Here is a 26821-nt window from a genome sequence, read left to right as displayed (position 1 = left end):
TTTCATGCTTAAATGTATATGTTCAAACTCGATAACAAAAAAAAAAAATTAGTTAAAAAAGTCAAACCGTTTGTGTTTTATTCAAAAAAGTTCAAAAGTTGAAGCGCTCTTACTGAAAAACCCTATAGTTTACTAGTTGTTATAATATCTGCGCTATGGATTGTACTTATCATTTTAACTTGCCGGATATGTTGTTATATCAGTAGGAGAACGTCATCTTTTCGACGAAAACATACTTCATTTTTCCTATACAATTTTTTAGCTTTGTAGGAAAACTTCTATTTAATCTTACTGTTTTACTCACTCTTATTTTCTTTTTTAACAACAATTCAGCAGTTTTAACACAATTGTAATAATTCTCTTGATATAGATGGTGTCACTTATCAAAAACTGCACTTAAAACAGAAAGCATAGTGTCCTCTAATTTTTTGCCAATTCCTGAGTATATTTCAATGTTTATAATAAAACCAGATTTGCTTTCGCAGACTCCGCGTACTAGTAATCCTTATTTCATAATTTTTGCCGGATTGTACGTCCTAAAGCATAGCCGCTCTCGCCATAGAATTATACATTCGTCGAAAGAACTTTTACCATTTGGTTTGTAACACGCCTGAAACTTTGGGATAAAATTATTTAAAAGTGGTTGTATTTTAAACACGCTTTTATTAGCTCGGGTTGTATGTATGTATGTATGGATGAATGTAACGGAATCTTTGAGCTTAATTTTCACTGGCTTCTAAAAATCTGATCGACTTGGAATTTTGCACACCTATCAAGGACCGATGACAATGCAATAATTTGATAAAGGTTTTCCATTATCCTTATTAGGATTGCCAGGACTAATATTTTCTTTTTTAGATCTTCTGTAGAAGAGTAAGAAAGACAGAGCTAACGCGCGGTCTGCGCATGCCTGCACTCTCCGAGTTACTCTTACTGATTTCGGGAGTCTACGACTTACTCTTTCGAATTCGAACTTGCTCGGGCACGCGGCACTGCAGTACGAATAGAAGGCTAAAACGTTTTCAGGGTAGTTGCATTCTCACTTTGTATAGTCCTTACACATGCGTAGATACTACAAGTCTCATACACGCAAATTTACTCTATTCAATTTTCATATAAGATGAAATAATTTTTATATAAGATGTAATTTTGTTAATTACAATCAAATAATCAAAACATAAATTTTGAAATTATTTTACGGAACAAAAGTTTGGCAAATAAAGAAGGAATTTATCATGACCATAAATTCATTTATAAAATTTTATCGATTAAAGTACAATTCACAACAAAAGTTGACTAAAAAAACCAAACTGGAACTTTACATCTCGTTTTGATTGTGTCAATATAATCCACAGTCTCCTTTTTCTGTGCTGAGAATATCTATTCTGTGTCAAGGCCAATGCTGGCCTATCTTTGGACATATAGTCGGTAAAGAAGGAATTAAATATAACAATTAATTCGGACTATAAATCACTGACTAAATGAAAACAATAATTTTCATTCAGAAAAACAAGGCTCGACCTTCAATCAATGATCTATATGGGAAAAAGTATGTAACATATTGATTATGTCAGTATACAAATATTAATTAGAATAATTCAAATTAGAGTTAAAAGCGTGGGATGCATTTTGCTTCATTTTCATAACCCTCTGTACATAGGTAGTTGCCAATAGAATGATTGTAATATTTACTATATCACGCATCCCACGCTTTTAACTCTGATTTCAATTATTCTATTTGTATCTTAATTTTTGTTATAATTCTGTTCTGAGGTAGTTGACTATGACTGATCGTTCGATTTGCTATTACTTCATTACATATCTCTTTGTCATTAAAATTTATTTTCTACTTTTTAGTTCGATTAGCAATAAAAGCGTGTTTTTTAGTTTTTTTTAAACTATTTTTTATTATTAGTCTATCTGCATCTGGTGTTATATGAGTGTTGTCTTGAAAGTGCCAAAATGTAAAAATCTGGTCAAACCATTTACAGGTCATCATTTTTCCAAACAACGGTGTTTCAATTAACGGATCTGTTGACCGATAACTACGTAATGTTTGCTTTTTTCACCTAACCTATTAAAATTATACCACGAAATCGCTTCACTTCATGAATAATGACATCAACCCACTTCAATGTGCTTTTTACAATTTTAAACTTATGTTTTTGTTGATTGTTGTATCTATTTGTTTCACGGCACAAATATGCAAAAAATCTTAAAGAACAAGTTAGTCAGTTCAGCAATGCTTTCTAAATTTCCAAAATTTGTAACCAATCCTGGTGTGCCCTCAAATGTTTTTAGTTGCGGTGGTGAATCAACTTCATTCCACACAAAATTACTCATATTTTTACTTGTGTTACAAATGTTTTGCTTTATATCAGAATCGCTGTCTTCATAAGATGGAATACGAGTACAACTTTTTCTAAAAGAAAACATGCCACCATTTGAACTTTCTTCTATGCGAATTACGGTTCTCACTTTCACACCTACTGGGTACATCGGTCAAATATTCATAAAAGTCCTCCGCAAAAAAGTCTTCCTCATCCAAAACGAAGGCATACAACTATAAAACAAAACAAAAACACTTTGCGAAATAAAAACCGAACTGAAAACTTTTCTAGAAACACAGTGGATCAGGTTCAATAGCAGTACACCTACAAATGTTTAAAGAAAATGAGAAATTTCGTTCCCGGGCGTCAATGTGTTAATCACGCAACATATTTTAAAGAAGTTGAAAAATCAAATTTTAAGAACAGATTATTGATAGTTTCAAAGTAGTGTATTGTGTTATTTGTTTTGTTACTTTAGTTGTTGTTTTTCCAAAGAATTTGTAGTTTTTTATTCATTTAAAATATGAGAATTCTCAAGGTAATGCTTAAACTCATAAATTGCCCTACTTAGATTTTAATCTTTTTCTTCTCTTACATATCACGCGTAATATTGTCCAGTGGTTAGTACTTTGACTATTCCCTTCAGGGATGGACTCAGTCGAAGATGTGATTTAAATGAAATGTCAAATCAATAACACTGTGTGACACAAAAAAAAAATTAAATATACTTTTATGGAGACCTAGCACAACTTGTGGCTATAGAAAAACTAAAAAAAATGGTATAGGAGAAATTTCCAATACACCCCCAAAATCTCATTCTATGGCCATAAAACCGTTTTTCAGTAGGTTGATGTGATGAATCACTCCTAACTTTTCCAATTTCCATCCGATTTCGAATTTGTTTTTTTATAGTAGTTCGAAAGAACAAAAACAAGCCTTTGACAGTTTGTTGACAATTTTTCTGAAATGACAACTGACGAAACTGTAGCCGGAAGTATTTGGAATTTTTTATTTTTGCTCTATTTTTTCCACTTTGACATAATTTTTCCGATATTATCCGATATTGAGTATTTTTTTTAGTACACTACTGTTATAGTAAATTTAATTTTGCGTCGAATGACCTATATTTGACTGTAATTGAATTAAAATTAATAGAGTTGTGTGAGTTTTAAGATTTTATTTTTATTTTTACTGATTTGGTATGTAGGTATAACTTACGCTAAATGAGAATAAGGGCGTGTTTTGATGCGTTATTATAGATACGTAATATTTATTGAAGTATATATGTAAACATAAGAGTACACTGTACTGCATACAACAGAACTGGTTAGAACTTACGAAAATATCTCACATATTATCACACATTTTTTTTTTTTTAATAGAAATATGAAAAAGCTTGCTTCAATTTGTGAGAAAGAAATGTAATCGCAATAAGTTTTGTTTCATATGTGGTTTGTGGATCAAAAGCATTGTTTGAAGTTACAGAGTAATAAAGCTCTGGTTGATGGTTTCTTTAAGCTTACATATACTACTTCTGATCGCTGGTATGAACCGGAATTTGCTTGTACTGAGTGTTCATTGAAATTCAAGAGATATAAATAAAAACGTTGCCAGAAAAGTCGAATTTCTTTATAGGTATTCTCCGATGATGTGGCATCATCAGCCTTATCATAAACCAGATGATTGTTATTTTTGTAAAACGGACGTAAACGTTTATCATTATAAAACTCGAAAGCACATAAAGTGTGCTGATGTTGCAACTGCTAAGAACCCCGTAGTCTTGGACGATATGATTGACTCAACTGCAGGTCATGAACTGAAGGAAGTTCAACTCATTGCTGATTATGATCAAACTGATAACAATAAACCTGATGATAAAGAGTATTTTCCGTCTGGTTCTAAGTCTTCAGAATGACACATTGTATCAAATTCAGATTTTCAGGATTTTTCTCGTAATTTACTTCTATCGGGAAGACAATCTCAAACGCTCCCTTCTCAATTTAAACAATGGAATTTAGTTGATGACGACTTCAGATGAATGATGATGATCGAATTTCTTACAGAGAAGTATTCATTATTATTATTATTATTATTATTAAATTTGTATAATAACAAGTTATACAAATATAAGAAGGCAGCAGCACTAGCAGCATTGGCCATCGGCTGTCAGATAACAAAAAATTTAAATGTACTTTAAATAAGGTCTAACGTTAAGTAATTATCATATTTACAAGCTTATAACTAAATAAAATAAACAAAGGTACATGTTAGATCCGTCTTAACAAGTCGTTGGCTTTTAGAAATTTGTAGACAGTCAGTATATTGCTTGCAGATGGCTCTTTAAGAAAATCCAGTGCAGGAGAGGATCCAAAGAATTGTTGTCTGGAGGTGTGTAGATTTCGACAAGATTGTAGAATATGATCTAAGGTTGCGGTTTCGTCACAAAAGGGGCAATCGGCTGGCAGCGTACGTTGGAGGAGGTGTGCATGTGTGAGAATAGTGTGGCCCAGGCGTAGGCGCGAGTACGGTTTGAGAACTTTTAATGGCAGATCGGAAGGAAGTGATATCTTTGATCTAGATGGATTTAAGAAAGCGTAGTGGTGTTGGTAGTTTTTCCAGTTATCTAACAGATAAATGCGCCGTTGTTTTGTAATCTCTAGGAGGATGTCACTTTTAGAGTAGTATTTATGAAGCATTGACGGTAGATTAGAAACGCTTCTAGCTGCGGCATCAGCGTTTTCATTGCCGGTAATCCCCGAATGTCCTGGAACCCACATTAGCTTAATTTTGTTTGGATAGCTTATTAGAATATTTCTAATTGTATTTATATGAGTTTGATCGTGTGTTGGACAACCGATGGCATTGATGCATCATTGGCTGTCTGTGCATATAATTATTTTGCCTTTAATTTGTTTGGCATAAATGGAGGCTTCTAACAATGCCGCTGTTTCTGCTGTAAAAGCAGAGCATATTGGGTGCAAAAAACCATATTTGATCGTGTCCCCGTTTTCCTTTGTGACGGCAAAAGATGTTGAGGTTTGAGTTTTTGATCCATCTGTGAATATAAAATTCCATCCCTGTTTGGAGTACTTTTCTTTTTCGGATGTAAACAGTGCTTTGTAAATTTCCTTCGCTGTATGTTCTTTTGGTCGCTGCAGCGTGTTAATAGCAAATGGAATATTGCGTATCGTCCATGGAGGTTGCGTTTCAGCTGTGCGGTAGCGAAGGGTACCCGGCAGTTCAAGTCTTCTTTGCAAGCTCAAACATTTGGCTACAACCGCCGTAATTTTAGGACTCCTCTTTCTCAAAGATGCGTTTCTGAAATCTTTAATAAGATTGACATTGTAGGTGAAAAGTAGTTTTGGTAAAAGTTTATGAGTACTGTCTTCGATCCGATCTGGAATCCTTGGCAAACCTGTTTCCGCAAACAAGTTTCGAAGTGGTGTAGTTGGGAACGCTCTAATGCTCCTGCGTATCGCAGAGTGATAAGGCGATGATATTTGGCTAATTGAACGTTTATCTGCGTTTCCGTATATAGGAAGGCCGTAATCGATTTTTGATAGGATGAGTGCTCTGCATGCATGAACAAGTGAAGACGGATGTACAAAAGATTTCTTAGAAGATAGGTATTTAATTATATTTAACCGTGTCATAATACAATCTTTTATGTATTTACAATGTTTTTTAAACTTATACTTAGAGTCTATAATTACACCTAGAATTTTTATTTCTTTTACTGGCATTATGGAATGGCCAAAAAATTGTGTTGGCAACCCAGAGCAACTAGATTTTTTGCAAATGTGCAAAGTTTTAGATTTTTCGAAAGAAATTGATGTGCCTGAGGTTGAGGACCATGTCATTATGTCTCGGAGAATGCTTTCGAAAATACGCGAGACTGAAAGAAGATTAGCATTTTTCGTGAAAAAGAAAACATCGTCGGCGTAGAGCTGACATTCTATACTGGGATAGTTCGCTGACAGCTTGGCAATTTCATCGAACGCTATTATAAAAAGAAGCGCGGAGAGTGGAGACCCTTGTGGCGTTCCATTCTCTAGATTTACAATAATTGAGGCAAAACCGTTTATTCTCACTCTGCATTTTCTGTTAGTGAGAAAGCTTTTAACAAAGTTTATAATTTTGGAACCAACCTTCAACTTAGTTAATTGTTTCAAAATGATATGCACTCCAATTCGGTCGAAAGCCTTCTCCAAATCGATTGCTAGAAGTGAAACATGGTTTCTTGACGAGAGTGCGTTTGTGACGACATAGTCAAGGTGCAAAAGAGCATCAATTGTGCCACTGCCTTTTTTATATGCTACCTGGTTAGAACTAATAACTTTGTTGTTCTTAATATACCACATCAACCTATTTGCAACCAGTTTTTCCATTAGTTTACCCAGGCATGATAACAGAGAGATGGGCCTATAGCTTTCAACAGAAGTGGGAGATTTATTGGGTTTCAAAATTGGTACGATATAGGAAGTTTTCCACGCTTGAGGGTAAAAGCCGTAATTTAGGATTTGGTTATACAAATTAGTTAGCCTGTATTTCATGCAACTGGGTAAATTTTGAATCATAGGATAAGAAATTCGATCAAGCCCAGGAGTTTTACCTTTCACGGTAGAGAGCGCGAACTCCAATTCATTAATAGTGATTTTCGATTCGATTGTCCTGGCAGCAGGTGATAAATTGTTTATAATGTTTGCTTGGTCGTTTAGACAGTTGTATTTTGCCGAGCAAAAGTTGCTTGAAAAGCTGGCGTCGTTTGAGTTAGAAGCGTAGAAGGAGGCAAAATAATTGGCTATTTCGAGTGGAGAGTTGATAACGCCATTTGTGGAGTTAATGTGGGCGAAAGTAGTTTGCTTGCCTGAACCAGTGAGCATTTTAATATCATGCCATATTTTTCGGGGCTTAGTGTTAGGATTTATGCTAGCCGTTAACTCTTCGAACTTCTTACGCTTGGCATTTTTGGCGGCGCGCTTAAAAAGAGCATTTGCCTTTTTGTAGCTTACCAAGTTTGAAATAGTGCGAAAGCGTTTGTATTCGTGCCATTTATTCTGTTTGTTTTCACGAAGTTGGGATAATTGAGAGTTCCACCAAGGAATCCTTTTCTTACTGCTTTTTGGTGAAGTTTGTGGTATAGTGTGATGTGCTGCTGTTCGAATAATTTTTGAAATATTGGCTGCCTCTTGGTTGACGTTGCTAGAAGCACGTAAAGTTTCACACAAATTAATACATTTAGTGCTAAATTTCGCCCAATCGGCTGATTCTAGAATGAACTTAGCGTTTGACTTAAATGTGGATTGGGTTTGGGCATTTAGTTGGATGGTGATCGGATAATGATCGCTACCGTGAAGAGAGTTAGAGACTTGCCATGAGCATAGTGGTGCAATCGAAGCAGAACACAAAGTTAGATCGACAGTAGTGAAGGAATTCCGGGTGGAGAAGTGTGTTGCAGATCCGTCATTTAGACATATAAGGTTTGAGGACATTAAAACATCTTCGATACATTCGCCTCTTGAGTTGGTATACGCGGAACCCCAAATTGTACTCCAAGCATTGAAATCCCCGCCCATAATTAAATCAGAAGGAAGTTGTTTTATGATTCCTAAGATATCACTCGAAACAATGCGTTGTGTAGGGTGGATATATAGGCCGACAATACCAATTTTTTTAGGCAAGTCAACTTCTAGCGCTATGGAAGATACATTTGATACGATTGATATTTGTTTGTGTGGAATATTGCGCCTAATTAGTATCGCAGTGCCTTGTTTATTTGTATTAATACTGGGCAAATTGTGAAAGTAACCAATATATTTCCTTGGTGTATGTGGTGCGTAATTGTGAGGAAGGTGAGTTTCGCTTAAGAGAATAATTGCAGGTGAGTAAGAATTGATGAGGATTTCAAGGTGAATATAGTTGTTGAAATAGCCATTGATATTCCATTGTATAATTGAGAACATAAGGATAGAAAGAAAGGAAAGTGATCTAAGTAGAGAGAAAGATTAAGCAAGACTTGACTACGTATCAAAGTTCTGCGAGGCAGAGCTGAGCGAGTCGTCTGAGAAGGTTAATCTGAGCTGACGCGTGGTGAAATGTCATTTGTCTTAGTGAGAACTGAGACAGTAGACATTTCGTCATCACAATCTGAGGTGAGCTGTGTCTGAGAAACGGAATCATAGTTGTTAGTATAAATTGGTTTAGTACTCGTATTAAGAATGTTGAAAACTGTTGAATTTATATTGTTCGAATTTGGAAATGAATACAAAGGGGGATTATCGTTCTTTGTACTTGTTTTTGCGATAGAGTCAGCTGAGAAGCTGGTTTTTAGAGGAGGGTGTGTTAAGGGAATGAAAGAGGTAGTAGAAGCTATAGAAGTAGAAGAATGGGATGATATTGAATTTTGTGTTGCTATCGATTCTTTAGGTGTTTGTATAATTGAATTTTTGGTTGAGGGAGCTGTGTTTGCGGTTATTTGAGAATATGTGGGATAGGAGGAATTAGTGGAGACGGTGGCAAGAGGAGACTGGGTTGTTGTCGAATTATTGGTAGTTGTCAATTCTTTGCTTTGCATGATTGTGCTTTTTGCAGAAGAAGTGCTTGCGATGATTTGAGAAAATGTTGAGGCGGAGGGTTTAGAGGTGGTGGAGGCATTATATTTTTTTGCTGCTTCGCGCATACTGCATTTATTTATTGTTTTAATTTTTAGTATTTCTTTAGCTTGTACGAACTTTGGGCAGTTGCTTGCAAATGATGGGTGGTCGCCAGCGCAGTTTGCGCACATTGTTCTAGAACATTCGGACCCTACATGTGGTGGTAGGCTGCATATGGCGCAGGTGGAAGGATTTTTGCAGTATTTTAAAGTATGACCAAGTAATTGGCATGACTTACATCGCATTGGGTTTGGATAATATGGACGAACAGAAACTTTCCTCCAGGCGACGTCTATTTTTTCTGGCAGAGAGTAGCTGTCGAATGATAGAAGTATTGCGCCAGTTGGAATTAGAGTGTCTTGTGACTTCTTTTGGAATTTGTATGCAGCGATCACGCCATGCATTTTTAAGCCATCAACGATTTCTGAATCGGTTAGGTTGTTTAAGAAAGGGGCAAATATGGTGCCTTTCACACAGTTTAAATTTGTTTGATAAGTTACATTAATTAAACATATACCGGGAAGAAGTTTTGAAGACATGAATTTCTCAGCGATTTTTTTATTCTTAGTAAGCACTAAGAGGCTTCCATCACGCAACTCAGAAATGGAAATTATGTCCTTGCTGATAGCTAATATAGCTTTGTGCACTGCAAAGCAGGAATAATTGGATATTGGTTTTTTTTCTTCACTTGATTTTATCACAATAAATTTAGGATCGTCTGTTTTCGCAAAAACAATTGGAGGTAGTTCGGGGTATGATTCTCGCGTTTTGTTGGGTTTTTTACGCTTGCTATGAACACCAGGGGAAAGTAGGGCGAACCTATTTTCCCTAGGTGGGGATGCCCCAAGGGGCATTGTTTCACACCTATATAATAACACTAAACCCTCGGATATCACTCGCGTAAGCAACTGTACACGGGCAATTTAAGTTAGTTTATTAATGTGTCTGGTTCTAAGTCTTCAGAACGACACATTGTATCAAATTCAGATTTTCAGGATCTTTCTCGTGATTTACTTCTATCGGGAAGGCAATCTGAAACGCTCGCTTCTCGATTTAAACAGTGGAATTTAGTTGATGACGACTTCAGATGAATGATGATGATCGAATTCCTTACGGAGAAGTATTCAAAACTGATGAAGAGAATGACAAATGTACCGTACCATACTAAACTCAAAAGGGCCGTTTCCAATGCATTTTTAAGTTTGGAACCAGTTCCGTTGTGTACTGCACCGTACCGCGGCATACCATACCGTACAGTGCTGCACTTCACAATACTCCAATAAATATTATGTGTTTATAATGACACTTGTTATCATATTCATGCTTCGAAACGCGCCCTTATTCCCATTTAGCGTAAGTTATACCTACATCCGAAATTAATAAAAAATAAATAAATTCTTAAAACTCACACAACTCTATTAATTTTAATTCAATTACAGTCAAATATAGCTCATTCGACGCAAAATTAAATTTACTATAAAAGTAGTGTACTAAAAAATCCTCAATATCGGATAATATGGTAAAAATTATGTCAAAGTTGAAAAAATAGAGAAAAAATATAAAAATTCCTAATACTTCCGTCTACAGTCTCGTCAGTTGTCATTTCAGAAAAATTGTCAACACACTGTCAAAAAGGCTTGTTTTTGTTCTTTCGAACTACTATAAAAAAAAATTCGAAATCGGATGGAAATTGGCGAAGTTAGGAGTGATTCTTCACATCAATCTACTGAAAATCGGTTTTATGGCCATAAAATGAGATTTTGGGGGTGTATAGGAAATTTCTCCTATACCATTTGTCTTAGTTTTACTATACCTACAAGTTGTACTAGGTCTCCATAAATGTATAATATCACTGTCGCACAGTGTAATAGATCTAAAAGTAATATCAACATTTTAGAATAACACAACAAAAGAAAAATTTGTAATTGGAAATGTCAGAAAATTAACAACAAGGGAATGAAAAATTAATAATTTAAATATCGCTGCGAAAAATTAAATTCTGTTCGTCGGTTCCAACTAAATTTCTCACCGTTTTCATAGATGGCACATAATCAAGTGCATCGCTACGACAGAGAGAATTATGAAGATTTGTCTGCGCCTTGTGAAAACTGAAAATATTTTTGTATGTTTTTTTAATCACAACGCAGTTTTTAGCAATGCGTGTCCTGCTTTGGTCAATCATTTACTTGCGTTTAGGAGAGGCTAACTTGACAATAGTCGAAGCGTCGGCCTTAATTTTGCTAGCTTTTCGGGTTCATAACTTGCTCTTGACTGTAGGTACCGTGGTATAAATTGCGCTGCATATATTGTTCAGTAGCCACTTTAAATTTTGGGCGCATTGGCCTTTACGGATTCAACTTCCTTCACCGCGCCAGAGCCTCTTCTAAGAAGCCAAAAACGGAGCCTTCCCGATTTTCCGTACCTCACCAGAGCAACATAACTCCCCTTCTCTCTCATCCAATCAACAGCTGCAGCTATTTTGGGAGATGCTCTGGCCCTTTCTGTAGAGTCCTGCATCCGTCCAGGATATGACCCTGACATACGAGATGAAAACCGATAGGCAATTGGTGACTTCATTAACCATTAAGATATCTGGCACTCTAGCCTGCCAAATGATCGCAGAGGACAGCTAGAGGGTGATCAATTTACAGGTATTGGATTTTAAAATAAAATAAAATAACGAAAATTCAAATTGATTGAACAATCTTTATTATTTTTGTGTATAACCTTTAATGATATTTATTTTTTTAAGATAATCCTATTCAAATGTTGACCTCAACTGCACCATGATTCGGACATCCCTAAACACCAATTTTGAATGACTCGCAGGAGAACGTCGGCCAGTATCTCGTGAATTACTTTAGTAATGTTGGCTTCCAATGCCTTAATCGGAGCTTATTTATCCACAAAGTATTTAGACTTTACATACCTCCATACCGCCTTGTATAGGCGTAAGTCTTTCCATGATAGAATGTCAATGAGTATTGTAGTTAGTTTGATAGTAGTCACGGGTGATCTGTCAGAAAAACCCTTTTCGAAAAAGTACCTCCAATCTGATCACCCTTTATTAGCTGAGAAGGAAGAAGAACAACAATCACAACGGCACCTTTAATGATATTGGATAACTGCAATAGCTCGCCTAACCTTACATTTGCCTAAATCAAACAAAATGGGTTGAGCATATGAATACCTAAAACTTCTGCCCTTATGTGAGTAAGCTCTGGTTCACGGTAAAGTCCCTTTTCAAGCATACGTATCATAATCCCAGTGGGGCAATCAAATTCGGTGATTGTATTTCATCGGATCCACAGAGATGCGCAAGTTCTTTTAGCCGACATTTCTTATTGCGTTCTCCGGCTTCCAAAAACTATGCTACCACTCACTTTCTCCAGCAATGACGGTGGCCCCTCCTGCTTCTCGAACCAACTTCCGTGCAGCTCTTAGTCCCCCGCACAGTCTGTTCGTGTTTCAGACAAGAGTACCTCGGAATCTGCTATCAGTCAAATTCAATTTCTGCAATGGCTGGTTCCATTTTCGAAGGTGCTCTGGCCAACTCACCACCCGAAACTAGACACGTGCTTACATTGATCCTTGCTGTAGAGCTTTGTACTCGCAACCGTCCTTGAGGTGCGCCTGCCCACCACCATCAGGCTGCAACAACAACAGCGGAATGCACAGCAGGGCCAACGCAGACAACATCAAGCGTCTCTCACACCCCGAATAGCGACCGCCATCCCGAGGACCCTTAAACTCCTTCAGTTCAGCTGCAACAGACCCATGAGCAAGATTGATGAGGTAATTGATTTCATAAGCCGACATGGAATCCTGATAACCAGAGAGGGCTATAACGTGCACAGACAAGATCGCGAGCGAGGCCGTGGTGATGGCCTACCCCCTGCCAATTGCTGCCCGATATGATATCACTCTGAAATTAGTGTGCTCATTAGTGGTGAAAACCGATTGGTTGTAGGTGACTTGTAGGCGCACCCAAGCCTGCCAAACTATCGTAGGGAACAACACTAGAGCAAATAGACGATTCAACATTCTCCACAGTGAACGTCGACGCACCCCCCAAGGGTAAATGGGCAATTGCAGCAGCTCGCCTGACCTAACAATTCCTAGCGCTGGTCTGATAAATAGCATATCCGAGCGACCTATGCTATAATTGACTTCAGACTATCTGTCCATTATCAACTGAGAGACCTGCCAACTTCGTTTCCGCGAATCAACGGCAATACGTTAACTTTAACAAACCTAATTGGGCCGGCTTCGTTGAAATTTCCGAAAACACTTTTTTCGCTCTCCCCCGCTCTTCCCCTCCAAGGTATGCGCATTCCGCAAGGTGCTTACAGCTGCTACGGCTCGGATCATTCCTGCTGAAAGATTTGGGATATATGCCCCCGTTTCCACCATTTGAAGACCTGGAACTAACTTCACTACTGGTGTGAGTAAACCCTGGTCCACCGTAAGGTCTCAGTCGAAACCGACGAAGCACAACGACAAGGAGGCAATCACCTTCAGCGGTTGCACTTCGTCGGACCCGAAGCTGGCAATTTATATTGCATCATGCGGTCGGCAGATCCGAGCGCCGTGCCACCAGACGGCTGCTCAAACTGAGAAACAACTATGCGTAACTTACTTTCTCCAGCGAGGAAGTTCAGGTGGCCATCAATAAAGCAAAAGCTTCTAAAGCCATTGGCCTTGCCGGACTTAACATGTTGATGCTTAAACACCTGAGTCCATTGGGAGTAGGATTTCTCACAAGGCTATTCAACTTGTCTATGGTCACTCTCATAATTTCTAACAAGTGGAAAGCAGAGAAGTGTCGCACTACTAAACTCTGGGAAACCCGCCAACCAAGAGGGGTCTTATCGTCCGACAACTGTTCTTAGTAATGAGGACTCTTGAAGCCCTTCTACTCCCACTCTACATGAAACACCTTACCCCAGTTACACATCAGCATGGATTCCAGAGAGTGTACCTCACCGCCGTTTATATATATATATATATATATATATATATATATATAATTGGCGCTTACACCCTCAGGTGTTTGGCCGAGCTCTTCCATCTATTGTGAGGTACGTCTTGATGTTGTTCTACAAATGGAGGGACCAACAGTTTTAAGCCGACTCCGAATATCGGATATTTTTTATGAGGAGCTTTTCTATGGCAGAAATCCACTGGGAGTGGTGTTTCACCGAAATTCGAAACTACGTTCTCTTCGAATTCCGAATGGTAGTCACGTACCAACACATTCGGCTAGGGCGGTTGCCATAAACACCCAAATTAACCGAGTGCTTAGCCAAAATCGCCGTGTGAAAGGACTGTCTTAGTAGTGCTGGACCTGAGGAAGGTTTTCGATACAGTCAGCCACGCTGCTAGATTATATTATACAGTCTACAATCCCGCCGGGCTTGAAGAGGTGGCCCGCGAACTATTTGAGTGGTCGGCACTCGTCCAGTAATTTTTTGAGACCAAAACTCAAAACAGAGAAGGATAAAGCAAGGTGTTCCACAGGGTGGTGTCTTATCGTTCTTGCTTTTCAGCTTCTTTATATCGAAGCTGCCCCTGCCACTAGAGGGAGTCTCCCTGATCTCCTATGCTCACGATTGTTCGATATTGGTGTCAAGCAATGAAATGATGGTCTGTGCGGCAAAATAAACGATTACCTCACCAGTCTTTCTCACTGCGAGAAATCTCCAACTTTCCACCACTAAATCCAACGTCGACCCTCTTCACCACCTGGATGAAGGAGGTCAAACTACAGCTAAAGATCAAATTGATTCGCAGTGGATAAAGCTACAGACATGTCAAAATACTGCAATGAGGTTTGAATGCTCCCCGTCAAGGAGCACAATAAAATGCTCAGCAATCAGTTTCTGCTAGGGCTATCATTTCTGCAGACACTTGCTAGACCCTGAGCTGCCTCCCAGGCTCGTATCTTCAACTACTCTGACGATATCCAGGGCAAAATGCACTTACGACTACTGGACAGGAAAGTGTACAAACAGAAGCTAAATAACATTCATCGGGAGACACCACCTTTCTAAACTCCCGACCCTTGAACGCCGTTATCGGAGTCCAACCACCACCTATTACCGACGAAGAACTTCTGCACGAGAACGAACGCGAGACTCGCATAACGTTGGCTCAATTGCGTTCCAGATACCTACCTACTACGTTTACAACTAACCCCCCTGACCGTCTAGACCCAACCTGTCGATACAGCATGTTTCCTGGGCCTACCACAAGATGAGCTAGACGAAGTCGACCGGCACTGACTTCATCGCACTGACAGGGTTTGGTAAGTTGCTACAACAACAATAAAAGTTGGCCTCAGAAAGCTTAAAACCTTCAAAAGCCTGCAGGTGACAAGTAGAAAGCAGGAAGAGTGGGCCCGTTACCGAAATCTGGGAAGCCACTCACCTGTCGAAATATCCTGTTTTCTGAGCCTGCCGCTGGGTGTTATAGACGACGACGACCGATGACTTCACTGCATTGGACTAGATTTGGAAACTGCTACAACAGGAGCAACAATTAGATGTTTTCAATAGGATCCTCATTATATTGCTTAAAGCAATAGAATCATCTATGCGGGGAATACAAAATCATTTTCTATTAGCGTTTTTTCGTATAGTTTAAATTAACATTGAAGTATGTTTAAATTCGCAGGTTCCCTTAATCCAATTATTCGATGCACTGATATCAACACTATGTTACGTGAAAGAAGAAATGAAGGGTAGGTTCCGCCTTTTTCAATTAAATTATTACAATAAAATCAGAACGAAATTTTACAGAGATGGCAGGAAAATTGTAACCACATATACTAATATTCCAAATGCTGGAAACGAAGAGGAGCTGTCGCCTATTTACAAACAAAATAGGCAAGGGCATGTTGTAATTCAAGATACTGAATATATTGAAATCCAACGAGCAATGAATACAACAGATACTAATATAACTTCACGCCCGTACGAAGGTATATGTGCGACAACTCATTGTAATGATGGACAAGAGCGGAAACCGAGCGAGATCGACTTGAACCAGAAGCTGCCAAAAGATGCTCTACTCAGACAGATTGTTAGCAAAATTAACGAGCTACAAGTTGACATGGACAATGCGATGGAAAACTTGAGTTGCTCGCCAACCATAATTTCAGCTGCACCGAGTAGTGAAACGTTACCTATTACCACATTTAATACAAGTACATCCGCCAAAACAGCTATACCTAATATTCCAAATTATCACTCTTCAAATATGGCAGCCGTAAAGGCGAGTATAGGAGTTGAATACCTTGCGCACGAGCACAATGTAATGCAGCATGAGGAATCGGAAGATCATACAAATGCTATAGAAATCGTTACGCAGGGTGAAATAGAAGTAAGTAGGATCTAGAGAGGTTAAATAGAAATATATAAGAGACGAACATTTGTTTAAAGTCGGGTTATGTTCATGATGTATTTTTCAGCCAATATAATCGATATATGGTAAACAATGTAGTATTCAAAAATGTTTATAACACTTTTAAAAGGAACCATTTACAATGCGTAATATAAGTTTCTAATAGTAGTTTTTAATATAAGTGTAGCTGGTCAATTGATTTTCTTGCATACATACATACTATATGTCATATGCCCGTGACTTTTTATCGCACCACATAGCCCACCACTTAAAAAATATATGGTATAAAAAATTGCACTTTGAGCATGTTGTGCTTTTGTTATAATTATTACAAGAGATAAGCGTGTATTCCTGTTCGCATAACGTCCAAATGAGCCAGTCAAAGCAGTGCTTCAAATTATTGAACGATTCACGTAAAAGGTGTGTTTTAATATTTGAAATAAATATACTGTTTTCACACAAAATCACTTAACGAGCGTTTTATGAAGAAGGACACCAAAAAAATGTATTTTATTAGATATATGTGGTTTTGCGAACCTATTACGCTCTGACATTTAAATTTTTGATTTTAGAACAGTGAATGCACCCAGATTAGTGTTATCCGTTCTAAGACAATAAGAAAGTAACTTTGAACAATTTAATGGCATGCCGTGGAACGTAAACTTTTGTGGTCGTCGAATAGCATTATACTTACCTTCATAGGTGCTTTTATGTGGTATTATGACAATGCTGTCTGAATATCACTTTATATATGAGCAAAGAAAGAAAGTGGTTGAAAGTATTATGGTTGAAGTTTGCTATCGTTTTTTCAAGGCAACTTATTCATAACTAAATTACTCATAATCGGATAATTTTTGTCTTTGTATACCATGAACCAAAACTTTTGCTTAATTTCGTCTACATTATCAAAACGATGCTAAATTCAAGCAGGAGCTCTAGGAAATATGTAAACTGAACCTTTTTAATCTTTGTGTACAATATAAAATTGTATATATGTATATCGTATGTGTCTTAAATATATATTCAAATCCTTTTTCTTGACTACCGCAATTACACATATACTACATAAGAGGCGACCGCCGTAGCTGAATGGGGTGGTGCATGACTACCTTTCGGAATTCGGAGTACGTTGGTTCGAATATCCGTGAAAAACCAAAATGTAGAAAAAGTTTATTTCTAATAGCGTCGCCCCTCGGCAGACAATGGCAAACCTCCGAGTGTATTTCTACCATGAAAAAGCTGCTCATATAAAACCATTTGCCGTTCGGAGTCGGCTTAAAACTGTAGATCCCTTAATTTGTGAAACAACATCAAGACCCACGCCACAAATAGAAGGAGGAGCTCGGCCAAACATCCAAAAAAGGTGTACCATATATATTATACATATTTATATGGTATAAGAGGTTCAAAAGTCTAAATGTAATATTGCAGGCTTTAGGCTTTGAACTTATTTAAGAAGTGGAATGGAATCGATACCTAAAATGTGAAAAAATAATAATAATAGATTTGACCCATACATTTATCCTATTATAACTCTAATGCATAGCATTGTAATTTAAATAAAAACTTACAGATTGACGAAATTCATATTGTAAGGAATTTTAACGTCTTGGTCGCTCATACGATGTTTAGATGAAATATTAAATGTCACTTAGAATTTCCGTGTGTGTTTGAACTTATAATCTCATATATTCTATTTACAATAAAAAATGTAATTATGTAGTTTAAAAAATGTTTTTTTATTTTGAATGTTGAAAATAATTTGCATACCGGCTACAAAACAAAAATAAAATATATAGCATTCGGAAAAAACGTCTACTGTAAATATCCCAATTCAGCATCAGACCTGGTTAAAAAGAGTATTTTTTGGTATTTTTCGAGTACAATTTATTTAAAAGTTGGATAATGAAAGGGACTTTTCCTTTTTATGATTTCTGTTGCAGCATACAATACTACCCTAAAGTTTATGGGAATAGTGCTTAAATGGCCGATATTATTGGTAAGTACTAAAAATTTTTAATCTATATCTATATACAGTGAGTAAAAAAAGTATTGGCACACTCGAAAAATCAAAGTTCTCAGTGCTAAAACTTTTCTTCTGATGATGAAAGTATAAAAAAATAGAAAGCGGTATTTTCTAAATGTATTTTTTTATTACATATCTGAACAAAAAAAAAATTAATTTTGAATTAGGTTTACAAGCTCAACCTTGAAAGGTAAAATAAGGCACAAATCCACATCAAAAAAATATTGGCACAGGTCGCGTAATAAGCTAGCTTCATTGCAGCTGTATTCCGCTAATCCTCCTTTAGACTGAATAACGACCTGCAAACGTCTCTTTATACTATTTACCAGAGTTGAAGCTTCGGAAGGTGTTATTTTATTCCATTCATCAATTATTGTCTCTTTTAGAGAATCCTTGACGTTATGTGGTGAGATCGTATCTTCCGTTCTAGACGATGCCACACATGCCCAATAGGATTTAAGTCTGGCGATTGGGAGTGTGTTTTGAGTTGTTCGCTATGGCATATCAACCACTCCTGCACAAGATAAGACGAATGTTTTGGCCCATCATCTTGTTGAAATTGCCAGGTTGTCCCATTAAGGCCCAGTTTTTCGACACTTTGATTTAAATTTTCTTTAAGAATGTCGCGATACACATGCTTATCCATTGTCTCATCTATGAACACGAGCTTTCCGACACCAAATGCCGCGAAACACCCCTAAACTATCACATTTTCTCCACGGTATTTAACTGTTTTGAGCAGGCTGTTCTCTTCAAACTCTTTATTTGGCTTTCGCCAAATCTTTTATGCTCCATCTGACCCAAATAAATTGAGTTTTGATCCATCATTAAATATGGTGGTGTTCCAAAAAGCATCGGGCTTATTTAAATGCTGTTTAGCAAATTCTAGCCCATTTTTCTTATTTACCTTGGAAATGGATTGTTTGCGCCCAGAAACTCGGTCATGATACCCAGCCTTATGTAGGGTATTCCGAATAGTTTAGGGGTTAAAATTGATTTCAAATGAATTTTTCAGAGGCTTGCCCACTTTGGCAGCCGAAGTTTTTGGATTTTGTGCCACCGTGGACTCCACAATTCGCCCCTGTCGTTCGGTTAATTTTTTTCGGCGACCAGATCTGCTCTCCAGAACTTTTTTGGCCAGTATTGCAATAATGCATAATGATGTTTCGAACGCTGGACCATGATTTATGGACAAGTTTGCGAATTTTGCGATAGGATATTTTTTCTAGATACATTAATTGCCGTAGTTCTAGGGAACTTCAGCACCACGGCGCATTTTGGTCAATGTCCGTTGAAATCACGATCCAAAGTGATTGCGACCATATGCCATTCCTAAAACGTACTAATAAGTAAAAAGCAAGAGTAAAAATAATGGGAGTTTACCGTTACGACGCCAAAAGCATAAGCTAACAGTAGTACCTTATTTTACCTTTCAAGGTTGAGCTTGTAAAACTATGTCGCTATTAATTGTTTTTTTTTGTTCAGATACGCAATAAATAAATACATGTAGAAAATACCGTTTTCTATTTTTTTATACTTTCATTAGAAGAAAAGTTATAGCACTGCGAACTTTGATTTTTCGAGTGTGACAATACTTTTTTGACTCAGTGTACATACATTGCGGTTCACTCGATTAGAGGCAATAATATTTATGGAAGAAAATGTTTATTCAGGCAACGTATTTGAAGTAGTAATTTTAAATGTAAAATGGTTATTAAGGCAACGAATTTGATCTATTGACGTATTTGAAGTAGTGTTACCGCAAGTGCCACCCATGGAGGCACTTGCTTGAGCCTGAGCCGCCTACCAGGCACTTCAGAGGGCACCTCCTCAATTACGCGGATGAGATCCAGAACAAAACAGACCGACAATTACTGGATCGGACAATGTACAGACAGACAATTAACGGCATTCATCTCTTACCACCTTCTTAAGCTCCCGACCCCCGAATGCCGTCATCGGAGTCCAACCACCACCCATTGCAGACGAAGAGCTCCAACATCCCTGAGAGTCTCCCGTAACCTTGGCACAATTACGTTCTGGATACTGTAGCAGTTTAAACTTCTTCCCATCCAGAATTGACCCCGACATACTCAGAATATGTCCGCAATGTGAAGGCACCCCGCACGACAACAACCTCCTTTTCACATGTCCCATCATACCTACTCATCTAACACCCCTCTCCCTCTGGACCCAACCTGTCGAAACAGCCTACCATTAGATGAGCTGGACGAAGACGTCCGGTGATTTACACTACACTGACAGTGCAAAGTTACTGCTACAACAACAACAACATCTAGTAACACAAGAGTTTCTGATAATTCAAGTAAATACTGTATTTTGTTCGAAAATAAACTTGCATTAAAATATTATTCCACGGTATTTCGCAGCAGTAAAACTTCAGCAGTTGTAATATTGTGCTTGATTCTTGGTTTACTTGAATATAGGCACTCAATTTGCGTACATTATTTTATCATGAAAGCAGTGAAAAGGAAATGTTTTTGAAGTATTTGCCTTTGTAAAAACTTGCAGCAGTAAATAAAAGAACACTTGTTCGTGACCAGAGTGCGCTTTGAATTTCATTCTGGTATTCACAGCCAAAAAACATGGCAAAATCAACTTGAAGGACTCGCACATTTTCATTGCGTTGGTCTTTTTGAAATTCACCGACTTGAACTCGTTTTAAATTAACATGCATAATATGGATAGAATCAATCAATTTTTCTTTAAGTTCACGTGAACTTGTTTCGTGGTTTACTAAACGTAGTTTATTTTCTGAGTTTTTTTCCCATTACTTCTATACACAGATTGTAAAGGGTGTTTTTTTTAGAGGTTAGGTTTTCAAGATGAAATAAAACGTATATAATTTAATGTTATGGCCAAGAATTTAGCTTTATTATAAAGATAAGGGTTTGCCATTATGTTTTAAAAATGATTTCGGGCAAGTGGCCGCTGCGGCTGGCTCGAATAAATTCCAGCCGAGAGGCCCAATTTTCGACCACTTTTTGCAGCAATTGGGGCCGTATGTCAGCAATAACGCGCCGAATATTCTCTTCCAAGACGTCAATCGTCTCGGGCTTATCTGCGTAGACAAGCGACTTCACATATCCCCACAAGAAATAGTCCAGCGGTGTTATATCGCACGATCTTGGAAGCCACGCCACAGGTCCACGGCGCGAGATAATGCGCTCACCAAAAGTTTCCTTCAATAAATCGATTGTTGCGTTGGCTGTATGGCATGTAGCGGCGTCTTGTTGGAACCAAAGGTCGTCCACATCAACATTGTCCAATTCAGGCACGAAAAAGTCATTAATCATGGCTCTATAGCGCTCTCCATTGACTGTAACATTATGGCCGGCTTCATTTTTAAATAAATATGGACCAATGATTCCCTCTGCCCATAGAGCACACCAAACAGTGACTTTTTGAGGATGTAACGGCGTCTCAGCAATGGCTTGAAGATTATGTTCACTCCAAATGCGACAATTTTGTTTATTGACATACCCATTCAACCAAAAGTGAGCTTCATCGCTGAACAAAATTTTCTTGTGAAAATCGGGATCGGTGGCCATCTCGTTTTGGGCCCATTCACCGAACGTGCGACGCGCTTGATGATCGTTCGGCTTCAATTCTTGCACGAGCTGGATTTTGTAAGCCCGCAAACCAAGATCCTTCCGCAAAATCTTCCATAAAGTGGATGGGCACATCTCCAATTGCTGCGCGCGATGGCGGATGGACTCATTCGGGTCTTCTTCGATACTCTGCTCCACAGCAGCAATAGCGTCTTCGGTGCGCACCTTACGACGTCTCTGAGGATGCGTATTATCCACTAGAGCAAACGTGGTGCGAAACCGATCCATGGTTAATCGAATTAGTGACTCTGATGGACGATTATGTCGACCGAATATTGGACGCAGCGCGTGATGCGTCGCGCGAACCGAACCATTATTTTCGTAATAAATTTGCACGATTTGCAAACGTTGTTCAGGTGTAAGTCTATTCATTATGAAATGGCAAACCAAACTGAGCATAAATCAAGTGACAGCTGTCAAAAAGACCATCTACGAAAAAAGTAGTGCCAACTTGAAAACCTAACCTCTAAAAAAACACCCTTTACTTAAATCGATAGAAATTAATATTTTTTTGCCATCAGAACAAGTATCACATTCATTTTTTCAGCACTTCGAATCCAAAGAAGGATCACATAAAATCATAGTCCACCAGTCGTTACAATAATTTTGTTTCAAACCTTTCAATTTGAATATAAAATTTTCATGAGTTAAACATTTGCACTGGTCTGAAGGCGTGTCTTTCATTAGCGAAACGTTTTTCGGTCTTAGACTACAAAATTTTGAAAATCCAATTTCGATATTAGGAAAAAATTCTTTAAAAATGAAAAAGGCTTCTCGTGCTTTTGACACTTCTTCTTAATGCCGTTTTCCCAAACAACGATGAAATCATTTGCGCCTGGGCAGGTAGATATACACAATATCCGGACGATACTAAAATGCTTTCACATCGACATAACGTGTATCGTCACCTGATGTACTAATGTTTGGGCTTTCTGCTAGAGCAATGTTCATTTTACGCGCTAGTTCTGTAACAACCGCTTTTTTCTTTCTTGGTGATTGGGGCAGTGCTTTTAGAGACTTTTGAACAGCTTTAGATAAAGTCTGTTTCGACTTGTACGGAGATTCAGTACTTACAGGAGAATCAGTAGGATTTTTAAGTTCAACCCGCTTTTTTGCCCTTTGCAATCTCTTCTTATCCCTTTCCTTAAGTGAAATTGCTTTTAACTCACCTTCAGAAAGATTTTCTGCTTTTCGTTTACGAAGCTCACGCAATCTTTTAGTCTCATTAGCGGTAAAGTTTGGATCTTTCTCTTTTTGCTTTTCTCGAAATTTTCGCATGCGGCTAGCACTGCTTGATGGTTGCTGGTCGCTCATTTTTGCGTTATTGAGTTTTGCAATACAAAGAGGGGCTTTGTTTATTACAAACGCCAGTAAAAGTTGAAGATGTCAGATAACTTATTCTTCGGCGTTACGTACAGACACTTTATAACCACCAAGAATATATTGTAAGCAAAGCGATTTCAAACAAAATTGTTTCACCAGTTTTTAAACCGCTAAAAGTTAGCTGTTAACAGAAAAATTCAATTTGTATAGTCGACTTGTTTTACAATTATTAATAGAAAAAGGAATTAAGCGTTACGTATGGGACATCGAAACTTACCTTTCCGTTATGATTAATTTCTTATCAAAAAAACACTTAACCAAAAAAATGAGTATGCAGTTAAATACAGCGGACCATACACTATAACGAAGAACCGAAATCTAGTTTATATCTGATAAACAATAGCGGCAGCGACCTCGCAAAAAGTTGTGTAAAGACTAATGAAAAAATCCGACTTGTTGTTACTCTCAATGAAAAACGGTATTTACAAAAAATCAGACATACTCACTACAACTTTTGTAAATTATTTTAGACTAGCAACCCGCCCAGCTTCGCACGGGTATAAAATATATACCCTATGTCACTCACTGAAAAAATGATTAAAATCGATCCAGTAGTTTTGGCTTATTCATTATTGCCCGTGGCCCGCACGCGTTAAATTTGGAGTAAAACAATTCTCCTTTCTTTATAGCATGAATATTTCCTGCTATCTTTGGGATATCTAAATTCATACCCTACATTTTTGCATATTAACTTTTTGCATTTTTACATATGTATTTATTTTATTTTTACAACAATTACTATATTACAGAATGTCTTTATATACAACGTTCATAGCGTTCTTGTCATTAGACAATACAAACATGTTTTCTCTAGAGGTTACTCTTGAAAGAGCGACATACAGTTGGCCATGTGAAAAACAGTCAACACTCAAATCTAAGCCTGCAACGTTGAAGGTTTGACCCTGAGATTTATTAATGGTCATTGCAAAAGATGTCTTTACCGGAAATTGTAAGCGTTTAAATTGGAATGGTAGATCCGATGGTATCAGAGGGATTCGGGGAATCAATACATCTTCTCCGGTACCACATCCTGTGAGTATTGTGCACTCTATTATGAAAGTTTTCAGTGATTTTACCATCAAACGCGTGCCATTGCAAAGTTTAGGTGGACTTAGGTTTCTTAATAAAATAACAGGACAACCTATTTTCAGCTCCATTTTGTGAGGAGGGAGTCCAGACGGTTTCAAAGAACTTAGAAATTCTGTAGGAAATTGAACAGCTTCTTCCAAATCGAGAACAGTATCGACCGAGTAGTATATTTTCGTCGGCGCATCAACCTTTGAAATAATCAAGTTATTTACTTTATCTACTTGTTCGTTAGTTGGTGACAGAATAGCTCTTTCTTTAAACCAAGATATTGTCTTATAACTTATGTTATCAATGTCTGGATAGACATTGTTGACTAACTCTTGGATGTTGTCTATCAAAACACAAAGGTTTTCTAGGTTAATCCTTCCCTCACTTTGTGTTAATTCTCCATTGCCAACTTTTAGCAGCATCTCTGGAAATAGCCTGTTCTCACGTGAAGATGACGAAATCCTCATATTAGTTTTAAGCTCTAATTTATTGACATACGACTAAAGGTGGGATCTTTTTAGCGAAGCATTTATTTCGTCAGCACGTGTTCCTCGAGTCACAACTGGTAGGATTTGACGGAAATCTCCTGAGAACAGAATTGTATATCCACCAATAGGTGCATTTTTGTTGCGCAAATCGCGCATTGTCCTATCCAGTGCTTCCACAGACGTCTTGTTTGACATGGTAGCTTCGTCCCAGACTATTAATGAGCAGTCACGCATCAATTTTCCTGTATTGCTCTGTCTAGAAACACTACAGACGCTGTTATCATCGGTGGCGATTTTCAGCGGGTGCTTCATTGTAGAGTGTGTGGTTCGGCCTCTTTCCAAAAGACTCTTTCCAAAAGAGTAGCGGCAATGCCGGATGACGCAACAGCTAACGCAATTTTTCCGGTAGATCTCAATTACTAATTACTGTTGTAATATCTTGAAAAATATTGTTTTTAATTATATGCTGTAAAGAGCCATATACATAGATCTATATGAAAACAACAATGTATTTAAGGTATTTAATTGGATAAGGATTAATATTGTACCCATTTGCTGAAATCGCTTCGAAAATAAGCTATTAGTTGTCGTAAAAAGTAAATGACAAAAAATGTTATTGTATGGAATTGATAGCAAACTAAACGCGCTCCGAATCAATAAAAACTATTCAAAAACTGTATTTTAATTATGTGCGATTTACTAATATAGAACCTGAAAATAGCGTTTTATTTCGCTGTAAAATTGTATGTACATATAATTACATGGAATTCAGTACATACATAGATACATATGTACATATGTCCGAAATGAAATAATGCGAGCGATTCGTAAATACATACATACATACGTCACCATACGATGTAATTCAACATTAATGAGGTGTGGTGAGGTTATCGCTTAACGCCTGTTGCTTCATTCGGTTGACAGCGAACACACACACAAACAGCTTTTTTTGGAAAAAGAGCTGCTTTTATTTAAACAATTTTGGTTAAATAACAAATAAATCAATTATTTTTTTTGATGCAGAACGAAAGTAAATATTTCAAAGTTAAACTTCAAGAAAGTTTCATTTTAATTGGTTGATTCGTTTATGATTTATGGCCGTGAAAACAAAAAAATTATGTTTTTTTGCCACATTTTGACCGATTGCCACGCCCCCTTTATATATTTCTTCACATTATATAGATATAAACCTTCCTCTTCAATCAATCTATCTTTAAAAAAAATTCGCATCAAAATCCGTTGCGTAGTTTTAAAGATTTAAGCGTATAAGGGGACATAGGGACAGAAAAAGCGACTTTGTTTTATAATATGTAGTGATGAGAACATAATCTCACTATGTACACATGGTAGAAAAAGTCTGCGTTCACCCACTGTTATAAAGTATTAAAATAATTTAACGTGTTTATCTTAAAACTCTCAGTTATTTCTTTTCACTTATTTCAAAGAAAATTATTCATAGAGGTTATGAACAAAATTTTTTGGAGTTTGAGCTGCGTCGTGTTCAGATAACGGGATTGTAGTACAGTTACTTAAATAGGCTAAGCAGAAAAAGTGTGCGTTCATTTCGAATAGTGACGATTATTTGCATGGCAATTACGTTAAATTAAATTTTAAATCATTCATGTAGTTGACGCGGTTAAGAACAAATCTAAAGAGGGAAAAATTGATATTAGAAATACATTTTTTGTTACTATGGACCAAAGGCGAAAAGAAATAGATATTGGTGAAAGGAAAATCATTGTAAGCTTGTGGCAAAATAGTATGAGCTATCGGGAAATCGCGAAAATTGTTGGGAGGCAATACTTCTCGGTCCAAAGAGTGATAA

General features: G+C 37.4%; 1 protein-coding gene across 7 annotated transcripts in view; it reads left to right on the top strand.

Moving 5' to 3' along the window:
• LOC128869480 (ankyrin-3) overlaps window positions 1-26821 on the top strand; it is a 363477-nt gene that overhangs the window by 319377 nt on the left and 17279 nt on the right. For 5 of the 7 annotated variants that reach the window (XM_054112038.1, XM_054112036.1, XM_054112033.1 and 2 more), the window contains 2 exons: window positions 15659-15725; window positions 15784-16366. The exons of 1 other annotated variant lie outside the window; for it this stretch is intronic. In XM_054112038.1, the coding sequence (XP_053968013.1) occupies window positions 15659-15725; window positions 15784-16366 (650 nt within the window). Of the gene's footprint in view, window positions 1-15658; window positions 15726-15783; window positions 16367-18330; window positions 18387-26821 lie in introns of all 7 variants that reach the window. One more of the 7 variants, XM_054112037.1, reaches the window with a different exon arrangement.

Source organism: Anastrepha ludens, chromosome X (genome assembly GCF_028408465.1).
Source record: "Anastrepha ludens isolate Willacy chromosome X, idAnaLude1.1, whole genome shotgun sequence".
Lineage (NCBI taxonomy): Eukaryota > Metazoa > Arthropoda > Insecta > Diptera > Tephritidae > Anastrepha > Anastrepha ludens.
Note: the sequence above shows the minus strand (reverse complement) of the source record. Positions and strands in the feature narration are given on the sequence as shown.